Source organism: Ranitomeya variabilis, chromosome 2 (genome assembly GCF_051348905.1).
Source record: "Ranitomeya variabilis isolate aRanVar5 chromosome 2, aRanVar5.hap1, whole genome shotgun sequence".
In the NCBI taxonomy this organism is placed as follows: domain Eukaryota; kingdom Metazoa; phylum Chordata; class Amphibia; order Anura; family Dendrobatidae; genus Ranitomeya; species Ranitomeya variabilis.
Window position 1 is genome coordinate 780587179 of NC_135233.1, and position 26021 is coordinate 780613199.

The following is a 26021-nucleotide window of genomic DNA, read 5'->3' on the forward strand; positions in this document are numbered from 1 at the left end:
TGTGCGTGCATGGGACACACTGATAACTAGTGGATTTGAATCGGCACACCACGATGATGAGAGCACCGTAAAAAAAATAATGTGGCCACAAAGAGCCAGGTCTGCGCATATGCAGGGCGTGCCTGATTGGGCTCCCTATTGCGAGCGTTCCGGAGGAGTCTGATGCTGAAGTGGGATTAGTCCAGAGGAAGTGCTGGAGTTGTGGCTGTGGCTGGTCCCTCATTTAAGCTGAAGTCTGTCCTTCAAAGAGCTAGTTTGCTCTGGTTCTCCCTCCCCTGGTGTGACAGCAGCAGCATCAAAGAGACTGCAGCTGCTGCATCAGTGGCAAAAGTGGCAGTAAGACCAGCGAGAAGAGCAGATTGTGAATCCATCACCTGCTTGGGAGAAAAATCATGCAGCCTCTGATTCCGGTACCATAGATTGAACGCCAGAGTGGTGAGTGAGCTACGTGAAAGTTCACCATGGTAATTAGGTCATCTTTCTGTGTGTTTATTTACTAGAAAAGGCCTAAGAAGTGTAGCGTCAAACTCAAAAATCAGGAGTGTGCTCTGTGCAGACATAAGTTGCCCGGTTCATACCAGAAATTACTCTGCCCAGAATGTATACAGAAAACCATCTGTAAATTCCCTCAGCTTCTCCATGGATTTAACCCCTTTCTGACATTGGACGTACTATCCCGTCGAGGTGGGGTGGGCCCGTATGACCACCGACGGGATAGTACGTCCAGCGCGATCGGCAGCGCTCACAGGGGGAACGCGGCCGATCGCGGCCGGGTGTCAGCTGACTATCGCAGCTGACATCCGGCACTATGTGCCAGGAGCGGTCACGGACCGCCCCCGGCACATTAACCCCCGGCACACCGCGATCAAACATGATCGCAGTGTGCCGGCGGTACAGGGAAGCATCGCGCAGGGAGGGAGCTCCCTGCGGGCTTCCCTGAGACCGCCGGAGCAACGCGACTCTTACCTCCTCCTCGCTGCAGGTGCCCGGATCCAAGATGGCCGCGGCATCCGGGTCCTGCAGGGATGGAGGTGGCTTACCGAGTGCCTGCTCAGAGCAGGCGCTTGGTAAGCCTGCAGTGCTGTAAGTCAGATCGGTGATCTGACAGAGTGCTATGCAAACTGTCAGATCAGCGATCTGTGATGTCCCCTCCTGGGGCAAAGTAAAAAAAAAAAATTTCCACATGTGTTAAAAAAAAAAAAAAAATATTCCTAAATAAAGAAAAATATATATATATTATTCCCATAAATACATTTCTTTAAATAATAAAAAAATACAATAAAAGTACACATATTTAGTATCGCCGCGTCCGAAACGACCCCACCTATAAAACTATATCACTAGTTAACCCCTTCAGTGAACACCGTAGGAAAAAAAAAAAAGAAACGAGGCAAAAAACGCTTTATTATCATACCGCGGAACAAAAAGTGGAATAACACGCGATCAAACAGACGGATATAAATAACCATGGTACCGCTGAAAACATCATCTTTTCCCGCAAAAAACGAGGCGCTATACTGTGTCATCAAAGAAAAAATAAAAAAGTTATAGTCCTCAGAATAAAGCGATGCCAAAATAATTATTTATTCTATAAAATAGTTTTTATCGTATAAAAGCGCCAAAACATAAAAAAGATATAAATGAGGTATCACTGTAATCGTACTGACCCGAAGAATAAAACTGCTTTATCAATTTTACCAAACGTGTAACGGTATAAACGCCTCCCCCAAAAGAAATTCATAAATAGCTGTTTTTTTGTCATTCTGCCTCACAAAAATCGAAATAAAAAGCGATCAAAAACTGTCACGTGTCCGAAAATGTTACCAATAAAAACGTCAACTCGTCCCGCAAAAAACAAGACCGCACATGACTCTGTGGGCCAAAATATGGAAAAATTATAGGTCTCAAAATGTGGAGACGCAAAAACGTTTTTGCTATAAAAAGCGTCTTTTAGTGTGTGACGGCTGTCAATCATAAAAATCCGCTATAAAAAATGCTATAAAAGTAAATCAAAATCCCCTTCATCACCCCCTTAGTTAGGGAAAAATAATAAAATTTAAAAAATGTATTTATTTCCAATTAGAGTTAGGGCTAGGGTTAGGGCTAGGGTTAGGGTTGGAGCTAAAGTTAGGGTTGGGGCTAAAGTTAGGGTTGGGGCTAAAGTTAGGGTTAGGGTTGGGGCTAAAGTTAGGGTTAGGGTTTGGATTACATTTACGGTTGGGATTAGGGTTGGGATTAGAGTTAGGGGTGTGTCAGGGTTAGGGGTGTGGTTAGGGTTACCATTGGGATTAGGGTTAGGCGTGTGTTTGGATTAGGGTTTCAGTTAGAATTGGGGAGTTTCCACTGTTTAGGCACATCAGGGGCTCTCCAAACGCGACATGGCGTCCGATCTCAATTCCAGCCAATTCTGCATTGAAAATTTAAAACAGTGCTCCTTCCCTTTCGAGCTTTCCCGTGCGCCCAAACAGGGGTTAACCCCAACATATGGGGCATCAGCGTACTCGGGACAAATTGGACAACAACTTTTGGGGTCCAAGTTCTCTTGTTACCCTTGGGAAAATATAAATTTGGGGGGCTAAAAATCATTTTTGTGGGGAAAAAAGATTTTTTATTTTCACGGCTCTGCGTTGTAAACTGTAGTGAAACACTTGGGGGTTCAAAGTTCTCACAACACATCTAGATAAGTTCCTTGGGAGGTCTAGTTTCCAATATGGGGTCACTTTTGGGGGTTTCTACTGTTTGGGTACATCAGGGGCTCTGCAAATGCAATGTGACGCCTGCAGACCAATCCATCTAAGTCTGCATTCCAAATGGCGCTCCTTCCCTTCCGAGCTCTGCCATGCGCCCAAACAGTAGTTCCCCCCCGCATATGGGGTATCAGCATACTCAGAACAAATTGGACAACAACTTTTGGGGTCCAATTTCTCCTGTTACCCTTGGGAAAATACAAAACTGGGGGCGAAAAGATAATTTTTGTGAAAAAATATGATTTTTAATTTTTACGGCTCTGCATTTATAAACTTCTGTGAAGCACTTGGTGGGTCAAAGTGCTCACCACACATCTAGATAAGTTCCTTAGGGGGTCTGCTTTCCAAAATGGTGTCACTTGTGGGGGTTTCAATGTTTAGGCACATCAGGGGCTCTCCAAACGCGACATGGCATCCAGTCAATTTTGCATTGAAAAGTCAAATGGCGCTCCTTTCCTTCCGAGCTCTGCCATGCGCCCAAACAGTGGTTTACCCCCACATATGGGGTATCAGCGTACTCAGCACAAATTGTACAACAACTTTTGGGGTCCATTTTCTCCTTTTACCCTTGGTAAAATAAAACACATTGGAGCTGAAATAAATTTTGTGTAAAAAAAAAAAAAAAAAAAAAAAAAAAAAATTAAATGTTAATTTTTATTTAACCATTCCAAAAATTCCTGTGAAACACCTGAAGGGTTAATAAATTTCTTGAATGTGGTTTTGAGCACCTTGAGGGGTTCAGTTTTTAGAATGGTGTCACACTTGGGTATTTTCTATCATATAGACTCCTCAAAATGACTTCAAATGAGATGTGGTCCCTAAAAAAAAAATGGTGTTGTAAAAATGAGAAATTGCTGGTCAACTTTTAACCCTTATAACTCCCTAACAAAAAAAAATTTTGGTTCCCAAATTGTGCTGATGTAAAGTAGACTTGTGGGAAATTTTACCTATTAAGTATTTTGTGTGACAAATCTCTGTGATTTAAGGCATAAAAATTCAAAGTTGGAAAATTGCGAAATTTTCAAAATTTTCGCCAAATTTCCATTTTTTTCACAAATAAACGCAAGTTATATCGAAGAAATTTTACCACTATCATGAAGTACAATATGTCACGAGAAAACAGTGTCAGAATCGCCAAGATCCGTTGAAGCGTTCCAGAGTTATAACCTCACAAAGGGACAGTGGTCAGAATTGTAAAAATTGGCCCGGTCATTAACGTGCAAACAACCCTTGGGGGTAAAGGGGTTAAAATCCGTAATCGGGGCAGAAGTTAAGGATTCCGTTAAGTCCCTTATTCAGAAGGAAGTTGGTAAAAGGAAGAAAGTCTATGCGACAATTGACTGATTCAGATGAACCTATAAGATCAGAAGATAAAATTAGATCTAACTCTTCTTCCTCATCCTCCAATGGTTGTACAGGTGATAGACCGTGTTTTCCCATAGAAAACACTGATAAGTTAGTTAAAGCATTGAGAGTTACCATGGGCGTCTTGGATACTAAAACCCTTTGATCAATTCAAGATGGCGTGTTTGGCAGATCAGAGCAGAAGATGCATGTGTCCCATTAATTACAAGATCCAGATGCTCATTAACCCTTTGATTAAGCAAAATCAGCCATATCAAAGAAAATCCCTAAAATAGATGTAGCTGTGGCCAAATCATCCAGAAAGTCTATTTTGCCGATTTGGGCATTCTAAAGGACCCCCTGGATAGGAAGGCAGATGGATATTTGAAGCAGACCTGGAAGTCCTCGGCGGGGGCACTAAAGCCAACTTGTACGGCTAGATCTATGATGGTCTGGTTGCACCAACTAGCGGATCAGATTTAAGATAATGTCCCTAGAGAAAAGATGCTGGCTAATTTCCTGTTGATGCAAGAAGCAGCTATTTTTCTTGCAGAGGCTTTAGCAGACTCAGCGAGGCTGGCAGCTTTAGCAGGACTCTGTAATGCTGCCCGTAGAGCACTGTGGCTCAAAAGCTGAAAAGGAGACGTTCAATCCCTTGTGATGGGGAATTTCTCTTTGGATGATCTCATGATCTCTTAGACAAGGCCAGGGATAAAATAAAGGTTTCATGTTTGGAGGCCCCTCCTCAGAACCAAGAAAATCTTCCCAGTGACTGGTTTTCCCAGGTAGGAGGCAGGCTTTCTCTCTTTCTTCCTACATGTGAGAAAATTTCATCCAGTGACTAGATCCTTGAGATTGTGGAAGCAGGCTTAAGATGGGAATTCAGGACTGTTCCCCTGCAGACCCTCAGAGTAACATCTCTTGGAAGTTCTCGTGAGGAACAGATAGCCCTGGAGGCAGAAGTTCTCAACAGAGAAATGAGTCCTCACAGAAGAGCCAGTGTAAAGGCCCCGTCTCACATAGCGAGATCGCTAGCGAGATCGCTGCTGAGTCACAAGTTTTGTGACGCAACAGCGACCTCAGTAGCGATCTCGCTATGTGTGACACGTACCAACGAACAGGCCCCTGCTGCGAGATCGCTGGTCGTGTCGGAATGGCCTGGACCGTTTTTTGGTCGTTGAGGTCCCGCTGACATCGCTGAATCGGTGTGTGTGACACGGATCCAGCGATGTCTTCACTGGTAACCAGGGTAAACATCGGGTTACTAAGTGCAGGGCCGCGCTTAGTAACCCGATGTTTACCCTGGTTACCAAAAAAAACAAACAGTACATACTCACCATCTGATGTCCGTCAGGTCCCTTGCCGTCTGCTTCCTGCTCTGACTGAGATCCGGCCGTACAGTGAGAGCACAGCACAGCAGTGACGTCACCGCTGCGCTCTGCTCTCACTGTACGGCGGCACTCAGTCAGAGCAGGAAGTAGACGGCAAGGGACCTGACGGACACCGAAAGGCGAGTATGTACTGTTTTGTTTTTTTTGGTAACCAGGGTAAACATCGGGTTACTAAGCGCGGCCCTGCACTTAGTAACCCGATGTTTACCCTGGTTACCCGGGTGCTGCAGGGGGACTTCGGCATCGTTGAAGACAGTTTCAACGATGCCGAAGTCGTTCCCCTGATCGTTGGTCGCTGGAGAGAGCTGTCTGTGTGACAGCTCCCCAGCGACCACACAACGACTTACCAACGATCACGGCCAGGTCGTATCGCTGGTCGTGATCGTTGGTAAATCGCTATGTGAGACGGGGCCTTAACATCAAGGAAGGGGGTTTTATTCCCCCCTCTTGATAAAGAAACCAGATGGCACCTTCTGGACTATAGTGAATCTGAAGGTTAAACAAATACAGACCCTTCAAGATGGAGTCCATAAAATCAGCTATAAAGAATATGCTATTTTCCGGTTGCTGCATGAGTGTGTTAGACCTTAAAGACGCTTATTGCAATATTCCAATCCATATGGAAGATCAAACCTTTCTGAGAGTGGCCTTGCCTCTTATCAAGGAAGTCGGGCATTTCCAGTTCAGAGCCTAAGCCTTCGGTCTGTCCATGGCTCCGAGGGTATTTATGAAAATCTTAGTGGAACTGACGGCGCATCCGTACCCCTAGCTAGATTGATTAGGGAAGCCATTAGGTTAGCCTATTCCTCTAGTAATTTGTCAGGTCCAGAGAACTTGAAAGCTCATTCCACTTGGGCTGTCACTTCTTGGACAGAGGAACGCAGAGGTGTTTATCGACCACATAAGTTAGGCAGCGACACAGTTCTCTGCTTCGACCTTCTATAAACATGAAATTCTAGATCTATCCTCCTCTGCTGATCTACTCTTTGGGAGAATGGTTTTACAAGCTGTGATCCCTCCCTAAGTTGGATTTTGTTTTATAAAAATCTCTTAAGTGATGCTGTCATGGGAGAAAGGGAAAAATCTTACCGGTAATGGGATTTTTCAGAGCCCATGATGGCACCCTTATATTCCCCACCTTCTATCATTGGTTGTTGTGCACTTTTTTGTTTGGGTGTGTAGTTTGGAAGTTGTGGTGTTTGTTTGGTTTTGGTTTGTACATATAAGTGTCCAGAGGTCCTCCTTCTCTGTAACCCAACTAATACGGGGGAGAGGTACTGCCCTTTTATTCAGTAAGTTTCCTGTTCTTGATGGGTGGATACCCTCTCTTAGGTGGTGCTGTCATGGGCTCTGGAAAAATCCTATTATCAGTAAGATTTTCAGCCCTTTAGCCCAGCTTTCATTGCAGCCGCACAGCTTCAGAATGTATTAACCTGCAGATTAACCAGGAATTAGCACTTCAATAAAGTTTTTTGACATCACCGATTCCTTTTAATGCCCCATGACGGATATATTCTTCAAGGAGCTGGTCAGGATGTATGGAGCAGGCTCAGAAAGCTGCATTAAATAGCCAACGTTGGTCTCTAACACAGTGGCTGGAACTGATCTCTGTCTGCTGCAGTTAACCATTTTAATGGCGCTGTCAATTTTTATAGCATCACCTATATGGTGCACCTTTTTTAAGTGAGATTTTAATAAAGGGGTTTTTAACACATATGTTGTTTTTAATGTATATATATGTATTATTTAGGGGGTTAGTCAATTTTTCCATAAGGTATGCTCTAGGTATGAAACTTTTCTGTTGTTCTTATGCAAAGGCTCCTGTATAGAACTTCAAATAGGTTAGCAAAAAAATCCTATTAAATAAAGGTGAGTGAAGGAGCCCTAAAACTTGCTTAAACATAAAAGCCCCACGACCCCTCATTCCCCACCACCAGTCAGGTATGGCTTAGCAAAAATACTTCTAATAGCATTTCTGCCTTTTGTGTGTGGGAGCTGAACTCGTTCTATTTTTCTTTATTTTCAGTCCTTTGTTTCTGTTCATCTTTCTGTTTATCTTTGTATTTACCTGACTGTTGTGCTTGTTCTCTTTCCTTGTTTCTTTTTCTGTTGTGTCTTTTTTTTTTTCTTTAAGTACAACAATCCAGATCATATTTAAAACAGAGGAAGCAAAAGAGCCAGGGGATATCAGACAAACATAATTCTGAATTGGATCATAGTAAGAAACCTGTCTCAACCTTCCATACCGGTATTGCTTTTGTCGTGCTAGTTCAGTTGAATATTCTATTTGTATTGTACAGTTTTTCTGTTTGACACATTTTTATATAACCACGTCTCGCCATGCATGGCAATATTTTCTTGTTGGTTGCCATGTTCTATCCTTATAATGCTTACTGTCAGTGCACTCTCTTACTGGCTCATCACTCCTCATTAGAGTCAGATAGGGAGCGCACTGCCACTGTTAGTTGAAAAGAATATCGCACAGTGACAAGGGAGCTTGTGCTGAGCATATGTTGGAATTGACAACCGATGCACGTTCATTAGAGCAGACACTAGCCCCGCCCCTGAAATTGACGTCAGTGAGTCAGTAGAGCAGCCTCTGCCCCTTGTTGATGTCCTGTTTGGCTATCCCAGCATGCACTAGGGATTCTCAAAGAAGATGTCATAAAAACAGAAGTAGGTTAAAAAAACAGAATAGAGAGGGGAATGGTACGTACGTTTTAATAAATTTAATAGCTTTTCTAATATACTTTATTACATTAAATAGACATTTGGAATTTAAATCAGTGTTAGTTTTCGGACTATTCCTCCAACCTGGCCACATCAAGGAATAGTGGCTGCAGAGCTGATTATAATATAGTTTTTATTTTTTCATTTCTGCTTTCCATTGTGAAGTTATTAGCTTGTAAAGTTTAGGGTATAATTTGTGTAAAAGAGCCATTCTCAATTTATTAAATTGCTTTAGTTAGGCAACTTTCACACTAGTCCGTTGGTACGGGCCGTCGCAAACCGTCGGCCTGACGTACCGACGGACAGTGTGTTACTAGTGTAGCTCAACGTGGGCAGCGGATGCAGTTTTACAACGCCCATTGTGAGTTCCGGGGAGGAGGGGGCGGAATTTCTGGCGCGCATGCGCGGTCGAAAATGGCTCGACGCACAAAAAAAGTTACATGGAATGTTTTTTTGTGCCGACGGTCCGCCAAAACACGACGCATCCGTTGCACGACGGATGCGACGTGTGGCAATCTGTCGCAATGCGTCGCTAATGAAAGACTATGGGGGCAACTTTGCCAAAACGACGCATTGCGACGTGCGTCGAACGATGCTAGTGTGAAAGTAGCCTTAGCTAGATATCGTGAAAATGAGCAAGTTTGCAATTACGTTGCTTTCGCTTCTTCTATCTGCGAGCATTTTCCTGCAATATGAGCTTCTATCTGTCATAGTGCACAGCTCACTTCCATGGAGCTCGGCCATGAGTGCACAGAAGGTACATTCTAGGAGAAAGGTTAACGGCTAACATCACAATAAACTCTCTTCAGCCCATTTATTGCTGTACAGCAGTTATCTGCTTACGCCAATTTCCCTCCATTTCAGCTTCTGAGCCTGCAGCTTTCAGAGCAGGTCTTCAAGTCAACGTTGCTGTCCTCAGCTTTGTTCTTGTTCAAATGCCATGTTATTTCTATATGTAAATATTGTGATTAGAGTGTATACTCCAGAACAAACCAGAATTTCTGCTGAGCTTTATAGTTCTATTTATACTACAGCTCAGCTCACCAAAACTATCACTCAAGGAGGAGTGCCCACCCTGCCATAAACCTGGAAGTAAGGAGACTGCATCACTCTGAGTTACTCAAGAGGCAACTTGAGAATTTCCCTTTAAGTCCAAGGGTCTGTTACCAGAAATCTTTCACTGGGTGTGCACTGCTTTCCTTGCATGAGATTGACCAAACATAAGCAGGTAGCAATAGACGGGGGTGGGGAGGGAGATCATGCAGCTACAATAGCTTAGAGCAGATTTTTCAGTATGACACTTTTAATGACAGACTATGTGGTCTCACTGCATTGTTGTATGTGATTACAGAGTACTGTGATTAGAGCTGCGTGTAGTATGATTGCATACACTTTAAAGCTTTCACGTCATGGTTGCCAGTGTGGGGGAGGAGTGTACACCTGAGCTGACTGCACTGTCACATGAGAGCTGCATAGGTGTTTGTAATGTGGCATAGCTCAGCTCTGCTGTACTGCTCTTTCTACCACAGTGACTGCTATGAGAAGAAAGTTTTTATGTGTATGTAATCACACCTCTTCTGGCACTTTGTAATGACACACAGCTCTGCCCCAAGATCAGTGAGATCAGACTGTCATTACATGCCTCACAAAGGAGAAAACCTGCTCTATGGTACTATGGGGACATGTCCCCCCCCCCCCCCCTCCCCCAGTATGTTGCTGCCTGCTTTTGATCGGTCAAACTCATGAAGAAGTAGACTCGCCCATAGAAAAATCTCTGGTAATGCCCCCTTGGACTTCACATGACTTTTCTCGGTCCCCCATGACAGCACTACGGAGAGAGGGGATCTGCCCTTCAGGGACAGGAAACCTACAGATAAAAGGGCGGTACCTCTCCCTCGCATCAGTTGGTTTCCTGTCCCTGACGGGGAACCTCTTTTCGGCAGTACCTGACACGAAGACGCCGTTTCCAAAGGACCGGACAGTCGGGTTCCGGCAGCGAGGAGGCTCCTGCCGCGGCTCGTCCGGCACCCGAAGCCGCCACCGCTGGAACCGACGGGTTCTTCAGGGTGTGCGGGGCAGAGGCCGCCGCCAGACTCCGAGGGAGGAAGGGGCGCTGGTCACCCGGAGCTCCGGTGCCGGCTGCTGCACGCTCCGGGTGAAGAAAGATGGCCGCCGCTCCGGAAATGCGGCGTTAACTTCCGGGTCATCTCCGCGCGCATGCGCGGTACTCTCTCCTCTCCCTGGGATGTGCGCAGGACCGGAAGTGAGGCAGAACGCCGGGGGTGGCGCCGAATTCAAAAAGGGAGATGGTGCACACATAGTTGTCGCACTATCTCCGTTTAACCATGGAGGACAGCGATCCACAGCAGCTGCAGCCCAGACAGCAGCACCATAAGAAAGGGGACCCAAAGAGCTCCAGAAGAAGTGAATCAAGCAGTCGGTCCACACAGCGCAGCAGATCTGCTGCAGGGACTAACTCTCCTCCTCAAGAAGCTCCACTGCCAGACCCGGGCCCGCCTCCAGAATCGGTACCTGCCTCCACATCCGGATGGTGAGTGATCTCCGTGAAAGTGTACATTTTTTTATAATAGGGCTCCCTCTTCTCCCTTACTAGGGTAAAAAGAGCCTGGAGAAAAAGAAAAATAGGGTCTGTCCCACCTGTAACAAAGCTTTGGAGAAAAAAGCTTTGTAAATCTTGCATTCAGCGATTATTATGTGAAGAGACCCCTGACTTCGCATCTGAACTAAAAACTATAATTAGATCTGAAGTTCAGAGTGCCCTGTTATCTTCCAAAAAAGGGAAGGAAAAGGTGAAGGAGACGGTATATTCTCACTCTGTCTGATCCTCGTCTGAGGACGCGGACTCTGACGATTCCAAATCCTCCCTATCTTCCTCCGATGAAGATTCGGGCCATCATTGCTTCCCACTAGAGGAAGTGGACGCTTTAGTTAAAACCGTCAGAGCCACTATGGGGGGTTGAGGATCCCAGACCCGATAAAACGGCTCAAGATATTATGTTCGGAGGTCTGGGACAAAAAAAGCGGAGAACTTTTCCGTTAAATCCCAATGTCCAGACACTGATCAAAAAAGAATGGGAAAAACCGGACAGTTGGAACTCTTCAGTACCCTCGCTTAAAAGAAAGTATCCCTTCGATGATGAGGCGTCCACTTCTTGGGACAAGGCACCCAAATTGGATGTGGCAGTGGCCAAAGCCTCGAAAAAATTCGCGCTCCCGTTTGAGGATATGGGTACCCTCAAAGACCCCTTAGACAAGAAAGCGGATACCTTTCTTAAAGGGGCTTGGGAATCGGCTGGGGGTAGCTTGAGACCTGCAGTTGCAGCGACCTGCACCTCCAGATCTTTGATGGTGTGGGTTGACCCGCTGGAAAGCCAGATCAAGGACGGGTCACCCAGAAGTAAATTGCTGGACTCAATCCCTGCAATTAGGGCAGCAGCAGCAGCATTCCTAGCGGACTCCTCAGCGGACTCAGTACGTTTAACATCCAAGGCCGCTGCCCTCTCCAACGCAGCCAGAAGGACCCTATGGCTTAAGAGCTGGCCAGGGGATCTCCAAACAAAGTTGAAATTGTGTTCTATCCCATGTGAGGGAAATTTCTTGTTTGGGGAAACCCTGGATGACATCCTCCAGAAAGCAGCAGACAAAAAGAAGGGGTTTCCAAACCTGGGGCCAGCCCCATTTAAACAGTCCTTTCGGAACCGTAAATTTTTTCGTCGGAGACCTCCCAGAGAACAGAATAAATGGGAAGAAGGGAGAAGACGAGATAGAGGTTACCTCTTTGGCAACACCTCCCGTGATAAAAAACCCTCCAAATGACATTTTCCCTACGGTGGGGGGAAGGCTCACCTCATTTCTTCCTGCCTGGGAAAAAATATCCAACAACACCTGGATTTTAAGACTAATACAATCTGGTCTAAAAATAGATTTCTTTTCTTCCCCCCCCCCCCCCCCCCCCCCCCCGAAATTATGTAGTGACAAAGACGAGGTCTTCGGCAGCAGAACAAGCGGCATTAGAGAAAGAAATTATTTCCCTACTGCAGAAAGCTGTAATTCAGGAGATCCCTCCTCAAGAAATGGAGGAAGGGTTCTTTTCCCCTCTCTTTCTAGTACCGAAACCCGACGGGTCTTTTCGGACGATTATAAACTTGAAAAATCTAAACAACTATGTAAGAAATCACAAGTTCAAAATGGAAACAATAAAAACTACAATAAAAATTCTCTTCCCAAATTGCTACATGGTTGTGATAGACCTAACCGACGCATATTACCATGTGCCCATCCACGAACATTCTCAAAAATTTCTCAGGATGGCGGTGTCCATAAAGGGAAAAATAAGAAACTTCCAGTACAGGGCCCTCCCGTTCGGGATTTCTATTGCTCCGCGGATATTCACAAAAATAGTAGCGGAGATGATGGCCCACATAAGGGAACAAAACATTATCATAGTCCCTTACTTGGACGATTTTCTTATTGCCAGCGACTCGGCTCAAAGTTGCAGAGAACAGAGAGACCGAGTAATGACTATTCTAACGGACTTGGGTTGGCTCATAAATATAAAAAAATCAAAATTGGAACCCTCTCAAGTGCAGGAGTTCCTAGGGCTGACGTTAGACTCCCAGGTTCAAGAATGCCGACTCCCGGGCCCCAAAAAAGACAAAATATTAACCATGATAGCACAAACACTGCAAAACCCCTCCATGACTCTAAGGAGGGCAATGTCACTGCTGGGGTCCATATCTTCATGCCTGCCGGCGATACCCTTTGCACAATTCCACACAAGGGAGCTTCAGTGGCACATACTAGAATGGCAGGTAATATTAAAAAACAATTTGGAAAGCAGGGTCATTCTAAATTCCTCCGTTATTCATTCCCTTCTCTGGTGGGGAAAGAACCAGAATATCTCAAAAGGGATTCCTTGGGTACCAAAAATATCTCGGGTGATAACAACCGATGCAAGTCCCAAGGGGTGGGGGGCCCACATGGCAGACAAAGTGGCTCAGGGCAACTGGTCAATTCAGGAACTGTCAGCATCCTCAAATCAAAAAGTACTCTGGGCGGTACATCATGCGCTTCTATCATTCCTTACCTACATTCGGGGACATCATGTCCGAATTCTCTCGGACAATATAGTGACAGTAGCCTACATAAATCACCAGGGAGGAACAAGGTCTCGGTCACTGATGAATTCCTCCGCCAAAATTTTCAGCCTTGCAGAAACAAATCTACTATTCCTTTCTGCACTGCATATTCAAGGTTCAAAAAACGAGAAAGCAGATTACTTGAGTCGAACCCAGTTGAAACAAGGCGAATGGTCCCTGAATCAGTCTGTCTACAACCAGATCACGAGGATGTGGGGAACCCCAACAATAGATTTGTTCGCCAATTACAAAAACAAAAAAGTAAGCAAACTTTGTTCTCTAAGCCCGGAAGGGAATCCTCAGGCTCTGGATGCCTTTCTGATTCCATGGACACACAAACTGACATACGCTTTTCCACCAACCATTCTGATTACGGCAGTCATTCGGAAAGTCAGAGAGGACAAAACAAAAATGATCCTTATTGCCCCATTCTGGCCCAAAAGGACATGGTTTTCTTGGCTAAGGATGCTATCGGTCTCAGACCATGGGTTCTACCGAATTTGCCAGACCTACTACAGCAAGGACCGATCTTCCACCCACAGGAGACGAACTTGCATTTGACAGCCTGGTTTTTGAACGGGAACTATTAAAAAAAAGAGGCTTCTCAGACAACTTGGTCACAACATTATTAAAATGTAGAAAACCTATTACTACTAAGATATATGGGAAAACATGGAAAAAATTCTTGTCTGTATCCAAAGTTAAAATCCAGGAGGGACCCTCAATTAATAAAATACTTGAGTTCCTACAAAAAGGTCTGGAACAGGGGTTAGCGGTTAGTACTCTTAAAGTACAGATAGCAGCCCTGGGTGCACTCTATAACTAGAATATTGCAGCCAACCCATGGATAATAAGATTCATTAAAGCGGTAACAAGAGCAAAACCTGTAGTTACCCAAAAAATGGCCCCATGGGACTGAAATCTAGTACTCTCGGCATTATCTGGTCGTCCGTTTGAACCAATAGACATGATTCCCATTAAAATACTATCTCTTAAGACCATTCTTCTAGTAGCCTTAACATCTGCGCGCAGGATAAGCGACATTCAAGCCCTGTCCTCTAACCCCCCCTTTACAAAAATCATGGATGATAGAGTCACTCTAAGACCTGACCCGGCCTATTTGCCAAAAGTGGCGACAAAATTCCATAGGTCACAGGAAATATCCCTGCCGTCCTTCTGCCCGAACCCTAGAAATGAGAAAGAGCAGAACTTCCATAATCTAGACGTCAGAAGATGCCTAGTCCAATACCTAGATTCCACCAGGGAGTATAGGAAGGAAGGCTCTCTGTTTGTCTGTTTTCAGGGTCCCAGAAAAGGATTCCGGGCATCTAAAGGTACCTTGGCAAGGTGGATAAAAGAGGCAATAGCGTTGGCATATTCATCCACGGGGAATGCGATCCCGGACGGTATAAGAGCGCATTCCACAAGAGCAGTAGCTACCTCATGGGCTGAGAGGTCAGAGGTATCAATAGAACAGATCTGTAAGGCGGCCACCTGGTCATCACCGTCAACCTTTTTTAGGCACTATAGATTAAATCTAGCCTCTGTGTCTGACCTGACCTTCGGTCGAAGGGTTCTTGAGGCGGTGGTCCCTCCCTAAGCTTAGTCTCTGCAATTCTTTCCGTAGTGCTGTCATGGGGGACCGAGAAAGTCATACTTACTCACCGATAACGGTGTTTCTCGGAGCCCATGACAGCACTCGCTTATTCCCTCCCATCACGAGTGCGGTGAGCACCTTTAATTACATATGATTTATATAGTTATATATTATAATTTAGGCACGGGGTTCCTTTTTTTAAGAAATGTTATAATATGGTATTTTCTCTGTTGTAAACTAACCTGGAGGTCCTCCGATGCTCTGTAAACCAACTGATGCGAGGGAGAGGTACCGCCCTTTTATCTGTAGGTTTCCTGTCTCTGAAGGGCGGATCCCCTCTCTCCATAGTGCTGTCATGGGCTCCGAGAAACACCGTTATCGGTGAGTAACTATGACTTTTACCTAAACTTTATAAGCTAATATCTCTGCAAAAGAGATGAGAAATAAAAAAACAAACATTTTTCTCAGTGCTGCATCTGCTTTTCCATGATGTGGCAACCTTAACATGTTCAGACTGGTGAAAGGTCCTCTTTGAAGAACACTTCCATCAAAGTTTTTATCCTCTTAAAAGCGATCTTGTCAGCAGGATTTTGCTAAGTACGGTAAACTACAGACACTGCCAGGTTGGCACCAGTTATGCTGATTACACTGATACTTGTATCCTTTAATATGTATTGGGTAAACTAGCGATTATGTAATACTATTCCTACCTCGTTCCTGGTCTGTCTGCAGACAGTTTGGAATAATGCTATTATAGCTTTACTGAAAATTTCTGATCTATCTGGTCTGCAGTATATAGCTGGGACAGGTTCCAGCATGTTATTTTATATCAATCACATAGTACATTTCAGTATGGTTTGCACCTTGAATATTAATCTTCACACTCTGAAGTATTAATCATGATGTGCGTTGCATTGTTGTATTTGTTGAGGCTATAGGAATTATTCACACTATAATTAATAGGTGACCTCCAATATATTCATATGTTCCTCGTATAGCCTCATAATATTTATTTTTTTATAACCCTTCTCCAGCCAAACTCTTAGGCTATGTGCACACGTTGCAGATTTGCCTGCGGATTTTTCTGCACTAAATCTGCAGCTCTTTGCAGAAAATGCAGATGCGGTTTTGATGCGTTTTTTGTATGCGTTTTTGAAAAAAAAAAGATGTATTATTGAGCAAAAAAAAGATTTGTGATGTCATGTCTTGTCCAACCTTCTCATTTACATTTGTCCAACCCACACTCCATTACACACATAGACAGACAGATAGACAGACAGATGGAATGAGATAGATAGATGTAGATAGATATATGGATAGTTAGGCTACTTTCACACATCAGGTTTTTGCCGTCAGGCATAATCCGTTGAGTTTTTTAAAAAAACGGATCCGTTTTTTTTTTCTCGCCGGATCCGTTTTTTTCTCATAGAGTTGTATTCGTGCCGGATTGCGCCTGATGGCCACACGTTTCATCTGTTTTTTGCCGGATCTGTCAAAAGAAACTGTTTCCGGCGGACGGAGAAAATGTACAGAGGAAAGTTTTTTTCTGGTCGGTGAAAAAACGCGCAGCGACGGATCCGGCGAAAAACGTATGAAACTGAGATGTGAAATGTTGAATCCGGCCTCCGAATCCGGTTTCTCATGCATTTTTTCCATTGAAATCATGCACATTTTCCGTTCTCTCTCTCGCTCTCTAAAAAAACAGCCGGATCAGTTGCATCAGTTATTCACTATTTGCAACGTATCCGGTTTTTCAAAAATTTGCTCAATCCTGCCTGACGGAAACAAACTGATGTGTGAATGTAGCCTAACTATCCATATATCTATCTACATCTATCCATCAGGCACGATCCGGCGAATTTTTGAAAAAACGGATCTGTTGCAAATAGTGAAAAACTGATGCAGCTGATCCCTTTTTTTTTTTTAGAGAGAGAGAATGGAAAATGTACATGATTTCAATGGAAAAATGCATGAAAAACTGGATTTGGAGGCAGCGCGTTATGCCGCGGTGTAACGTAGTCTGTTTAACGGACTGCCATAGCGCAATGTGAACCCAGCATTACTAAAAGAGCCACCTTGTCCAAATGCAGCATTAGTGCTGCACAAGGTGGCTCTTTTACTTACAAATGCCTGGGGGGCTGACAGGTTCCCTTTAATCAGTATAACACTGCCAACCTGACAGTGAATGTAGTTTAGTTTGCAAAATCCTGCTGACAGGTTCACTTTAATATATTGCAATCATCATATTTCCTTTTTCTCCTACGCCTCATTGGGGGACACAGGACCATGGGGTGTATGCTTGCTGCCACTAGGAGGACACTAAGTAGACAGAAAAATTAACTCCTCCTCTGCAGTATACACCCCTTCACTGGATACAATTTCAACCAGTTCTTGCTTAGTGTCTTAGGAGGCACTTGGGTCTTTTTTCCCAGACCCCAACTTTATTTATTTTGATTTTTGATTTTTTAATTTTATGTAAATTTTTAATTTTTTATTTAACGGAGTGAAGGGGGCGACGGGTCCTTTTTTCATAGGGTCCGCTCTCCCCCGAACCAACAACAGGCGAGCACGGCGAGTATACCTCCCCGTCCCTCTCCTGCGACGTATGGCGCACATAAAGTTTACGCCAGGGCAACGGTTCCTATACGGTCCCGCTTTCCCCCAATCCCCTCCAGGACCCTGCATTACAGCAATGTAATTTGGAGAAGAATGCAGTCCGGAGGGGATGTTGTGCCGCAGCCCCCTCTGCTACTGCAGTGTGATGCATCAGGGGCCTCTCCATCCCCATCCAGGGTGCATGGATTGAGTGCACATCCTCACAGGAGCGTCCGCAGGCCTGTGAGAACCGGGACAAGGGGCTGTAAGTACCTTCAGGGGACCCCCCCCTGCTCCTCCTTAGCGGTAGCGTTGCGGTCCGGGTCCCCAGGGAGAGGCACCGCCGACCGGGGGTCGGTGGTGCTCGGCGGCGCTACGTCGCGGCCGCCGCCGCACATCGTCGGCAGGCCTTAAAATTTAGTCCCCGGCTTCTTCAGCCGGAGTAGGCCGCAGGGGAAAAATCTCCTCCCACGGCCGTAGCTCCGCCCCCTACACCGGCGCTTCTCGTCTGGGACGAGAAGCGCTCTCCAAATCTCGGAGGACATATTCTCACTCTCTCTCTGTACGGAGCCCACGCTTCTGCAGCGCTCCAAGGAGAATTACTGGAAAAGAACCGCCAATCTTTCTCTGGGGACACAGAAAGGACCGTGGGTAAGCTGCTTCAAGAAAGCTTAACCCCTTCTCTGCGCATACTGCCCGCTCTGTCCCCAAGGCACTATGTCTCAATCCAAGGAGACAAAAAAGGGTAACAAGAAGCACACAGTGTTTTTCACTGTATGTGCCACTTGCAATGCGGCCCTGCCCCGAGCCCACACTAGCCCTTTGTGTGTAGACTGCGTCTCACCCTCTGTGCAGCCGCCCCTTGCCGACGCCGGTACCGTCGCCGACGCCGCTCCCGTCGACCCGGTAGAGCCTAGCCCCCCTGAGTGGGCAACCTCTCTGTCACGATCTGTGGCTTCCCTAGCCAGGGCAATTGACTCCCTCCGGGGCCCCCCTCCAGGTCGGACCATGGAGGATTCAGACGACGATATGGATTCGTCTACCAGCAGGGGGCGTAACCGGTCACTTTCCACCCGGGGCTCTAGAAAACGTGTTCACGTTTCATCCCCTGACCATCAGCTAGCGGGCCCTTCAGTACCCGCAAGCTCTGCTTCCCGGTCCCCTTCTCCTAAATCGGATGACTCTGAATATGAGTCCGACATTTCCTACGTTCAGGACCCCCCCTCCTCCCAGGAGTCTCTCGACTCTCTCATTGAGGCGGTAAATCAGACCCTGAAGGTGACTGAGGACTCCGCATCGGAACCCGAACACGCGGTGTCTTTCAAAAAAACTAAACGGGTTAAAAAGGTTTTTGTCACTCACCCTCACTTCAAGGAGGTTGTACAAAAACATAGGGATCGCCCAGATAAACGCTTCATAGGACAAAAATTCATAGAGGCCAAATACCCCTTTTCTCGGGAATTAGTCAAAGACTGGCTACAGTCTCCCTCGGTGGACCCTGCTGTGTCACACCTTGCGTCCAAGACCATCCTGTCTCTTTCGGACGGTTCCTCCGTTAAGAACCCCTCCGATCGCCAGATTGATTATCTGGCTCGTTCCGCCTTCGAGGCCACAGGAGCGTCTCTCTTCCCATCCTTCGCCGCTTCCTGGGTGGCTAAGGCTATGGTCTCTTGGACTGAGACTCTTTCCTCTAACATCCAAGCCAGTGATTTACCTCCAGAAGCCAGCATCCTGGTTAACCAGATAGCGCAGGCCGGAGACTTCATAGTCAACGCCTCTATGGACGCAGCTAATTGCGCTGCACAGGCAGCCGCCAATGCAATCTCCATCAGGAGAGCCCTATGGCTCAGGGATTGGCGAGCAGATTCGGCTTCTAAACGTTCTCTAACTGCCCTGCCTTACCAGGCTGGTCGGTTATTTGGAGAAAAATTGGACCAAATGATCTCGGATGCTACCGGAGGGAAAAGTAAATTTCTCCCCCAGCAAAAGCCTACCCGGCCCTTTCGGTACCAGCAGCAACCTCCATTTCGGCCGTTTCGGCCCAATACCAACTGGTCTTCCTCATCTCCTACCCCCGCATCAGGACGAGGTTCGCGCGGTGGCCGAGGCACCCAGGTCTCTTACAGACCTAATCGTAACTGGAGACCCAGGCCTAAACCTCCCGGATCTAAGGGATCCGCATCCCAGGGATCCTCCGCCCAATGACTCCTTGCACCATCCGGTGGACTCCGACAAAGTAGGCGGACGTCTACTTTTGTTCCATCAAACCTGGCTCTCAGTCGTTTCCGACGAGTGGGTCAGAGATCTGGTGTCCACCGGATACAAAATAGAATTTTCCTCCCTCCCCCCTACACGCTTCTTCCAATCTTGCCCTCAAAGGTCAAAGACTACAGCGTTTCTCCAGGCAATACGGGCACTACAAAGGGACGGAGTCATCATTCCGGTCCCCCTAGAACAAAGATTCAAGGGTTTCTATTCGAATCTGTTCGTGGTCCCAAAGAAGGACGGATCACTTCGTCCGATCCTAGACCTGAAGCTACTAAACAGATTCATAAAAATCAGACACTTCAGGATGGAATCCCTCCGTTCTGTGGTCGCGTCTATGGAAAAGGGAGAATTCCTGGCATCCATAGACATCAAGGATGCCTACTTGCACATACCAATTTTCCCTCCGCATCAGCAGTTCCTTCGCTTCGCCTTTTGCGGGGAACACTTCCAATTTGTGGCCTTGCCCTTCGGTCTCGCCACCGCCCCCAGAGTTTTCACGAAGGTCATGGCGGCTGCCATGGCCATTCTTCATTCCAGGGGAGTGGTGGTAATTCCGTACTTGGACGACCTACTGATAAAGGGTCCTTCCTACCCGGCGTGCGAAGAGTCCGTCGTTCTCACGGTGGATACTCTTTCTCGTCTGGGATGGAAGATAAATTTCGGAAAATCTTCTCCAATTCCGGCTCAACAAATCTCCTTCCTGGGGATGATACTAGACACTTCCCGCGGTCTGGTCATACTCCCTCAAGACAAGGTTTTGGCCTTGCAGCAGGGAGCCCAGCGTCTTTCTCGCCCAGTATCCCACTCCATTCGCGCCAGCATGCGAGTTCTCGGGCAGATGGTAGCGGCCATGGAAGCGGTCCCATTTGCGCAGTTTCACCTCCGTCCCCTGCAACATGCACTATTGTCGGCTTGGGACGGCAACCCGTCCTCCCTCGATCGCCGATTCATCCTGTCCCCTCGGGTCAGGAAGACCCTAAGGTGGTGGACGCTGAAGTTCTCCCTAACTCAGGGAAGGTCCTTTCTCCCAGTACGGTGGCTGGTGGTGACCACCGATGCCAGTCTCATAGGCTGGGGAGCGGTCTTCAACCATCACACAGCCCAGGGGCGGTGGTCCGCTCAAGAGTCTCGCCTTGCCATCAATATCCTCGAGATTCGAGCTATCAGGCTAGCATTGTACCAGTTTCACCGTCTTCTGGCAGGTCATCCAGTCAGAATCCAGTCCGACAACGCCACGGCCGTGGCGTATATCAACCGTCAGGGCGGAACCCGCAGCAGGACGGCCATGCTCGAGGTGTCTCACATCCTCCATTGGGCGGAGTCGAACCATTCGACCATCTCGGCGATCCACATTCCAGGTGTGGAAAATTGGGCGGCGGACTTCCTCAGCCGCCAGGGCATCGCCTCCGGAGAGTGGTCCCTCCACCCGGAGGTCTTCCAGCAGATTTGCCATCGCTGGGGGACCCCGGATGTGGATCTCATGGCTTCCAGGATGAACAACAAGGTTCCTCAGTTCCTTGCTCGGTCCCTCGACCCACGGGCCCTCGGAGTAGACGCCCTGGTCCTGCCTTGGCGCCAATTCCGACTCCCGTACATTTTTCCTCCTCTTCCCCTACTACCGAGGGTCATCAAAAAGATCAGGACAGAGGGGGTACCAGTGATTCTCGTCGCGCCAGACTGGCCGCGTCGGGCATGGTACGCCGAAATGGTTCAGCTGGTAATCGACGTCCCTTGGCGTCTTCCAGATCGCGCGGATCTTCTTTCACAGGGCCCAATTTACCATCAGAACTCAAGGGCCCTGTCTTTGACGGCCTGGCTGTTGAGTCCTGGATTCTAGGCCAAGCGGGTTTCTCTCCCAGGGTGTCCTCCACCATGATCAGAGCTAGGAAACCTGTTTCCATGCGTAGTTATCACCGTACCTGGCGAATTTTTTTCTCATGGTGCGAGGCACAGGGACGGTCTCCTCTAGTATTTTCTGTTCCTTCCATACTGGAGTTTCTTCAGTCCGGACTAGAGTCGGGACTTGCCCTTAGCTCCCTAAAGGGTCAGGTTTCGGCATTGTCAGTTCTTTTCCAGCGGAAGATTGCCAATAGGTTGCCGGTGAAAACTTTTTTCCAGGGAGTCTCCCGTGTGGCGCCTCCCTACAAGTCACCCTTAGATCCGTGGGATCTCAACTTAGTTCTCGGAGCTCTTCAGGAGGCTCCCTTCGAACCGCTGCAGGACGTTTCCTTAACCTTCCTTTCTTGGAAGGTAGTCTTCCTGGTAGCCGTCACGTCCATCAGACGGGTCTCGGAGTTGGCTGCGCTCTCCTGCCGCCCTCCCTTTCTAATTTTTCATCCGGACAAGGCGGTATTGAGGACCTCTCCCACCTTTTTGCCCAAGGTCGTCTCCTCTTTCCACCTCAATGAGGAGATTGTTTTACCTTCGTTCTGCCCGACACCTGTCCATCGCATCGAAAAGGCTCTACACACTCTTGATGTGGTGAGAGCTCTTCGTCGGAACGTCTCGAGGACGGCTCCCTTTCGTACGTCAGACGTCCTGTTCGTACTTCCAGAGGGGCCCAGGAGGGGTTCTCCTGCTTCAAAAGCCACTCTGGCAAAATGGATTCGGTCAGCCATTCAAGAATCCTATCGTGTCAAGGGTGTGCCTATCCCAGCTGGGATCAAGGCTCATTCTACTCGGTCGGTGGGCGCCTCGTGGGCCATTCGGCATCAGGCGTCGGCACAGCAGGTCTGCAAGGCTGCGACGTGGTCCAGTTTGCACACTTTTACCAAGCATTACCACATTCATTCTATTTCTTCTGCAGACGCCGCCCTTGGCAGGCGCATTCTGCAAGCGGCAGTTCCTTAAGCCGTAAGCCAGTGGTACATGGGGTATTAGCATATTGCTCCCCACCCAGGGACTGCTTTTGTACGTCCCATGGTCCTGTGTCCCCCAATGAGGCGTAGGAGAAAAGGAGATTTTTGTTTACTTACCGTAAAATCTTTTTCTCCGAGCCATTCATTGGGGGACACAGCACCCACCCTGTTAGCCTGTTTTGGCTTGTTGTTACTTCTTTGGTTTTGACATAGTTGTCTTTGTTCATGCTCCTACTGCTTTACTACCGAACTGGTTGAAATTGTATCCAGTGAAGGGGTGTATACTGCAGAGGAGGAGTTAATTTTTCTGTCTACTTAGTGTCCTCCTAGTGGCAGCAAGCATACACCCCATGGTCCTGTGTCCCCCAATGAATGGCTCGGAGAAAAAGATTTTACGGTAAGTAAACAAAAATCTCCTTTTCACGGTAAATTCATATTCCTGCCATCATAGCTTAGTTGACTTGGTCTCCTAGAACCCAGCAGCTCGTTCTCCTTCTTTACACCTAGTGTTCACGTGATCACTGGGCCCGGAAGAGGAAGCACTGTCAGTGCTTCCTATTCTGCATGCACATCACATGTTCAGCATTGTGTTTACAGCATTCAGTAAGAGAAATATGGCAATAAACTCTCTGATGTCTGTTTGGGGATTCCAGCTGTGTCTGACATATAGTTGAAATTCCATGCAGCAATATTTTAGAATGGTCTGTCTGCATGTAGTTACACCGCAGCTTTATGCCAGTGATTATTGTACATTTCAGTCAGTTTGCGACCACAACAGCATCAAAATCACCTTTATTAGAAAATGGCTATCTATTAAAGGGAATCTGTCACCCCAAAAATCGTATGGAATAAGGCCACCGGCATCAGGGGCTTATCTACAGCATTCTGGAATGCTGTAGATAATCCCCCGATGTAACCGGAAAGGTAAGAAAAACAAGTTAGATTATACTAACCCGGGGGCGGTCTCGCTGCGGTCCAGTCCGATGGGCGTCGTGGTCCGGTCCGGGGCCTCCCATCTTCTTACGATGACGTCCTCTTCTTGTCTTCCTGCTGCGGCTCCGGCGCAGGCGTACTTTGTCTGTCCTGTTGAGGGAAGAGCAAAGTACTGCAGTGCGCTGGGCCTCTCTGACCTTTCCCGGCGCCTGCGCACTGCAGTACTTTGCTGTGCCCTCAACAGGACAGATAAAGTACACCTGCGCCGGAGCCGCAGCAGGAAGACAAGAAGAGGACGTGATCGTATGAAGATACGAGGCGCCGGACCTGGACCGCGACGCAGCAGGACCGCCCCTGGATGAGTATAATATAACCTCTTTTATTCATCTTTCAGGATACATCGGGGGCTTATCTACAGCATTAGAGAATGCTGTAGATAAGCCCGTGATGCCGGTGGCCTTATCTAATATACGATTTTTGGGGTGACAGATTCCCTTTAAATGTGAGTTGCAGACTTAATTTTTTTTCCGTTTAATAACTTATCCCGTAATCCTATTTTCTCCCACCTTTTTCCTAATGTCTCCAAACGCCCCTTTCTTAACCATACAATAGAACAGAATCCCTGTAGACCATCTCTTAACAGGACACTGGATAAATGCATGAAATTGGATCAATATTACAAATCTAAGCAGACATGTTGTTTTGATGAACAAGATGAATCCCTGTCTTCTGACAGTCCAGAAAGTCCTGATGGTAAAATATCAGTTTATGTATGCTGTTTGGTCATGAGGTCTTGTGATGAAATGCCTTGATCAAATGTTTCCATCTACCCTAAAGGAGTATTGTTGTAGATGTACAGTATATTTGTGATACGTATTGCCATGTGGTGTAAAATTGAGTCACGAACAGTAATTCTGACAAGGAGTATTACAATTGTTTTTCTCCTTTTGAAGTCCAGCCATCTGAGCAGTTTTGACTGGAGTGAACAATTTGGTTTTCAAAGGTTGAAAAACATTGAGCTGTATCCCCATTGTTCTCTGGGTTTTTGCTACCTTGTCTGAGAGTCACATGATGTAGGCACAGAGACCATGATTCCTGCAATGTATCACTTACTTTACTTGTTGCTACAGTTTGGATACAATATTTGTTGTATCTGCTGCAGCTATGCCAGCATGCAGCCCAGCACTGCCATCAGGCTCTTTGCCTCAACATCATATTGCTGTCAGATTACATAACAAAAACCTGGTGACAGATTCCCTTTAACCCCTTACCGATAACCACCATACATACATGGTGCAAGTCGGAAGCAGCTGTATGGAGTGGGCTCGGGTCATGGCTGCCCCATACACAGCAGATAATGGGTGTAACACAGCCATTACCTGTTTCTAACAGATGAGCTTGGAGCGGAGCTCTGCCCACAACTGCTACCTTGTTAAATGCCGATGTCAAGCTGTTACAGTGGCATTAAGTGTGATGGCATGGGTGCACGTCATTCTATGCGCCCATCAGCCCCAAGCCCCGTGACCCGATTGGGGGATACTGATAAGTTGGTATGACAGCCAGAGGTCTTTTAAAGATCTCCATACCGGTCATCGTGGAGCTTCTGTGAAGCACAGTATCTGGCTGGGTTTCAAACGAGAGTGTGATTTTTCTTTATACAGTAATACTGTGGTATCACTGTATAGTACAAGTGATCAAATGATCACCGATTCAAGTCCCTTTAGGGAACTAATACATACAGAAAAATATAATGTTAGTAAAATGAAAATGCATACATGTTGTTTGGCCATTTCCAGAAAGGATTAATAATATTCAATTGATGGAAAAATAGAAAACAAGTTTTATAAACATCTGGATTTATTCAGTATAGTGTATGAGCACTACACGCAAAAATTCCCACACTTGCATGATTTGGCATGTTATCAGAAAGCTTATTAGCCCCTTTCTGACATTGGACGTACTATCCCGTCGAGGTGGGGTGGGCCCATATGACCACCGACGGGATAGTACGTCCAGCGCGATCGGCCGCGCTCACAGGGCTCGCAGCTGACATCCGGCACTATGTGGCAGGAGCAGTCACGGACCGCCCCCTGCACATTAACCCCCGACACACTGCGATCAAACATGATCGCAGTGTACCGGCGGTACAGGGAAGCATCGCGCAGGGAGGGGGCTCCCTGCGTGCTTCCCTGAGACCCCCGGAGCAACGCGATGTGATCAGTCTCTTACCTCTTCCTCCCTGCAGCAGGCCCGGATCCAAGATGGCCGCGGCATCTGGGTCCTGCAGGGAGGTGGCTTCACTGCGCCTGCTCAGAGCAGGCGCCCGGAAGCCTCCAGGAGCTGTGCATGTCAGATCGCCGATCTGACACAGTGCACAGCAAAGTGTCAGATCGGCGATC

At 47.0% G+C, this 26021-nt stretch overlaps 1 protein-coding gene across 4 annotated transcripts in view; it reads left to right on the top strand.

Moving 5' to 3' along the window:
- The window catches only part of CEP162 (centrosomal protein 162), a 280487-nt gene that overhangs the window by 3859 nt on the left and 250607 nt on the right, over positions 1-26021 (top strand). Inside the window, exon 3 of one of the 4 annotated variants that reach the window (XM_077289792.1) lies at positions 7617-7700. The exons of 1 other annotated variant lie outside the window; for it this stretch is intronic. In XM_077289792.1, the coding sequence (XP_077145907.1) occupies positions 7617-7700 (84 nt within the window). Of the gene's footprint in view, positions 1-7616; positions 7731-24250; positions 24376-26021 lie in introns of those variants that run through there. 2 more of the 4 variants (XM_077289791.1, XM_077289794.1) reach the window with 2 other exon arrangements.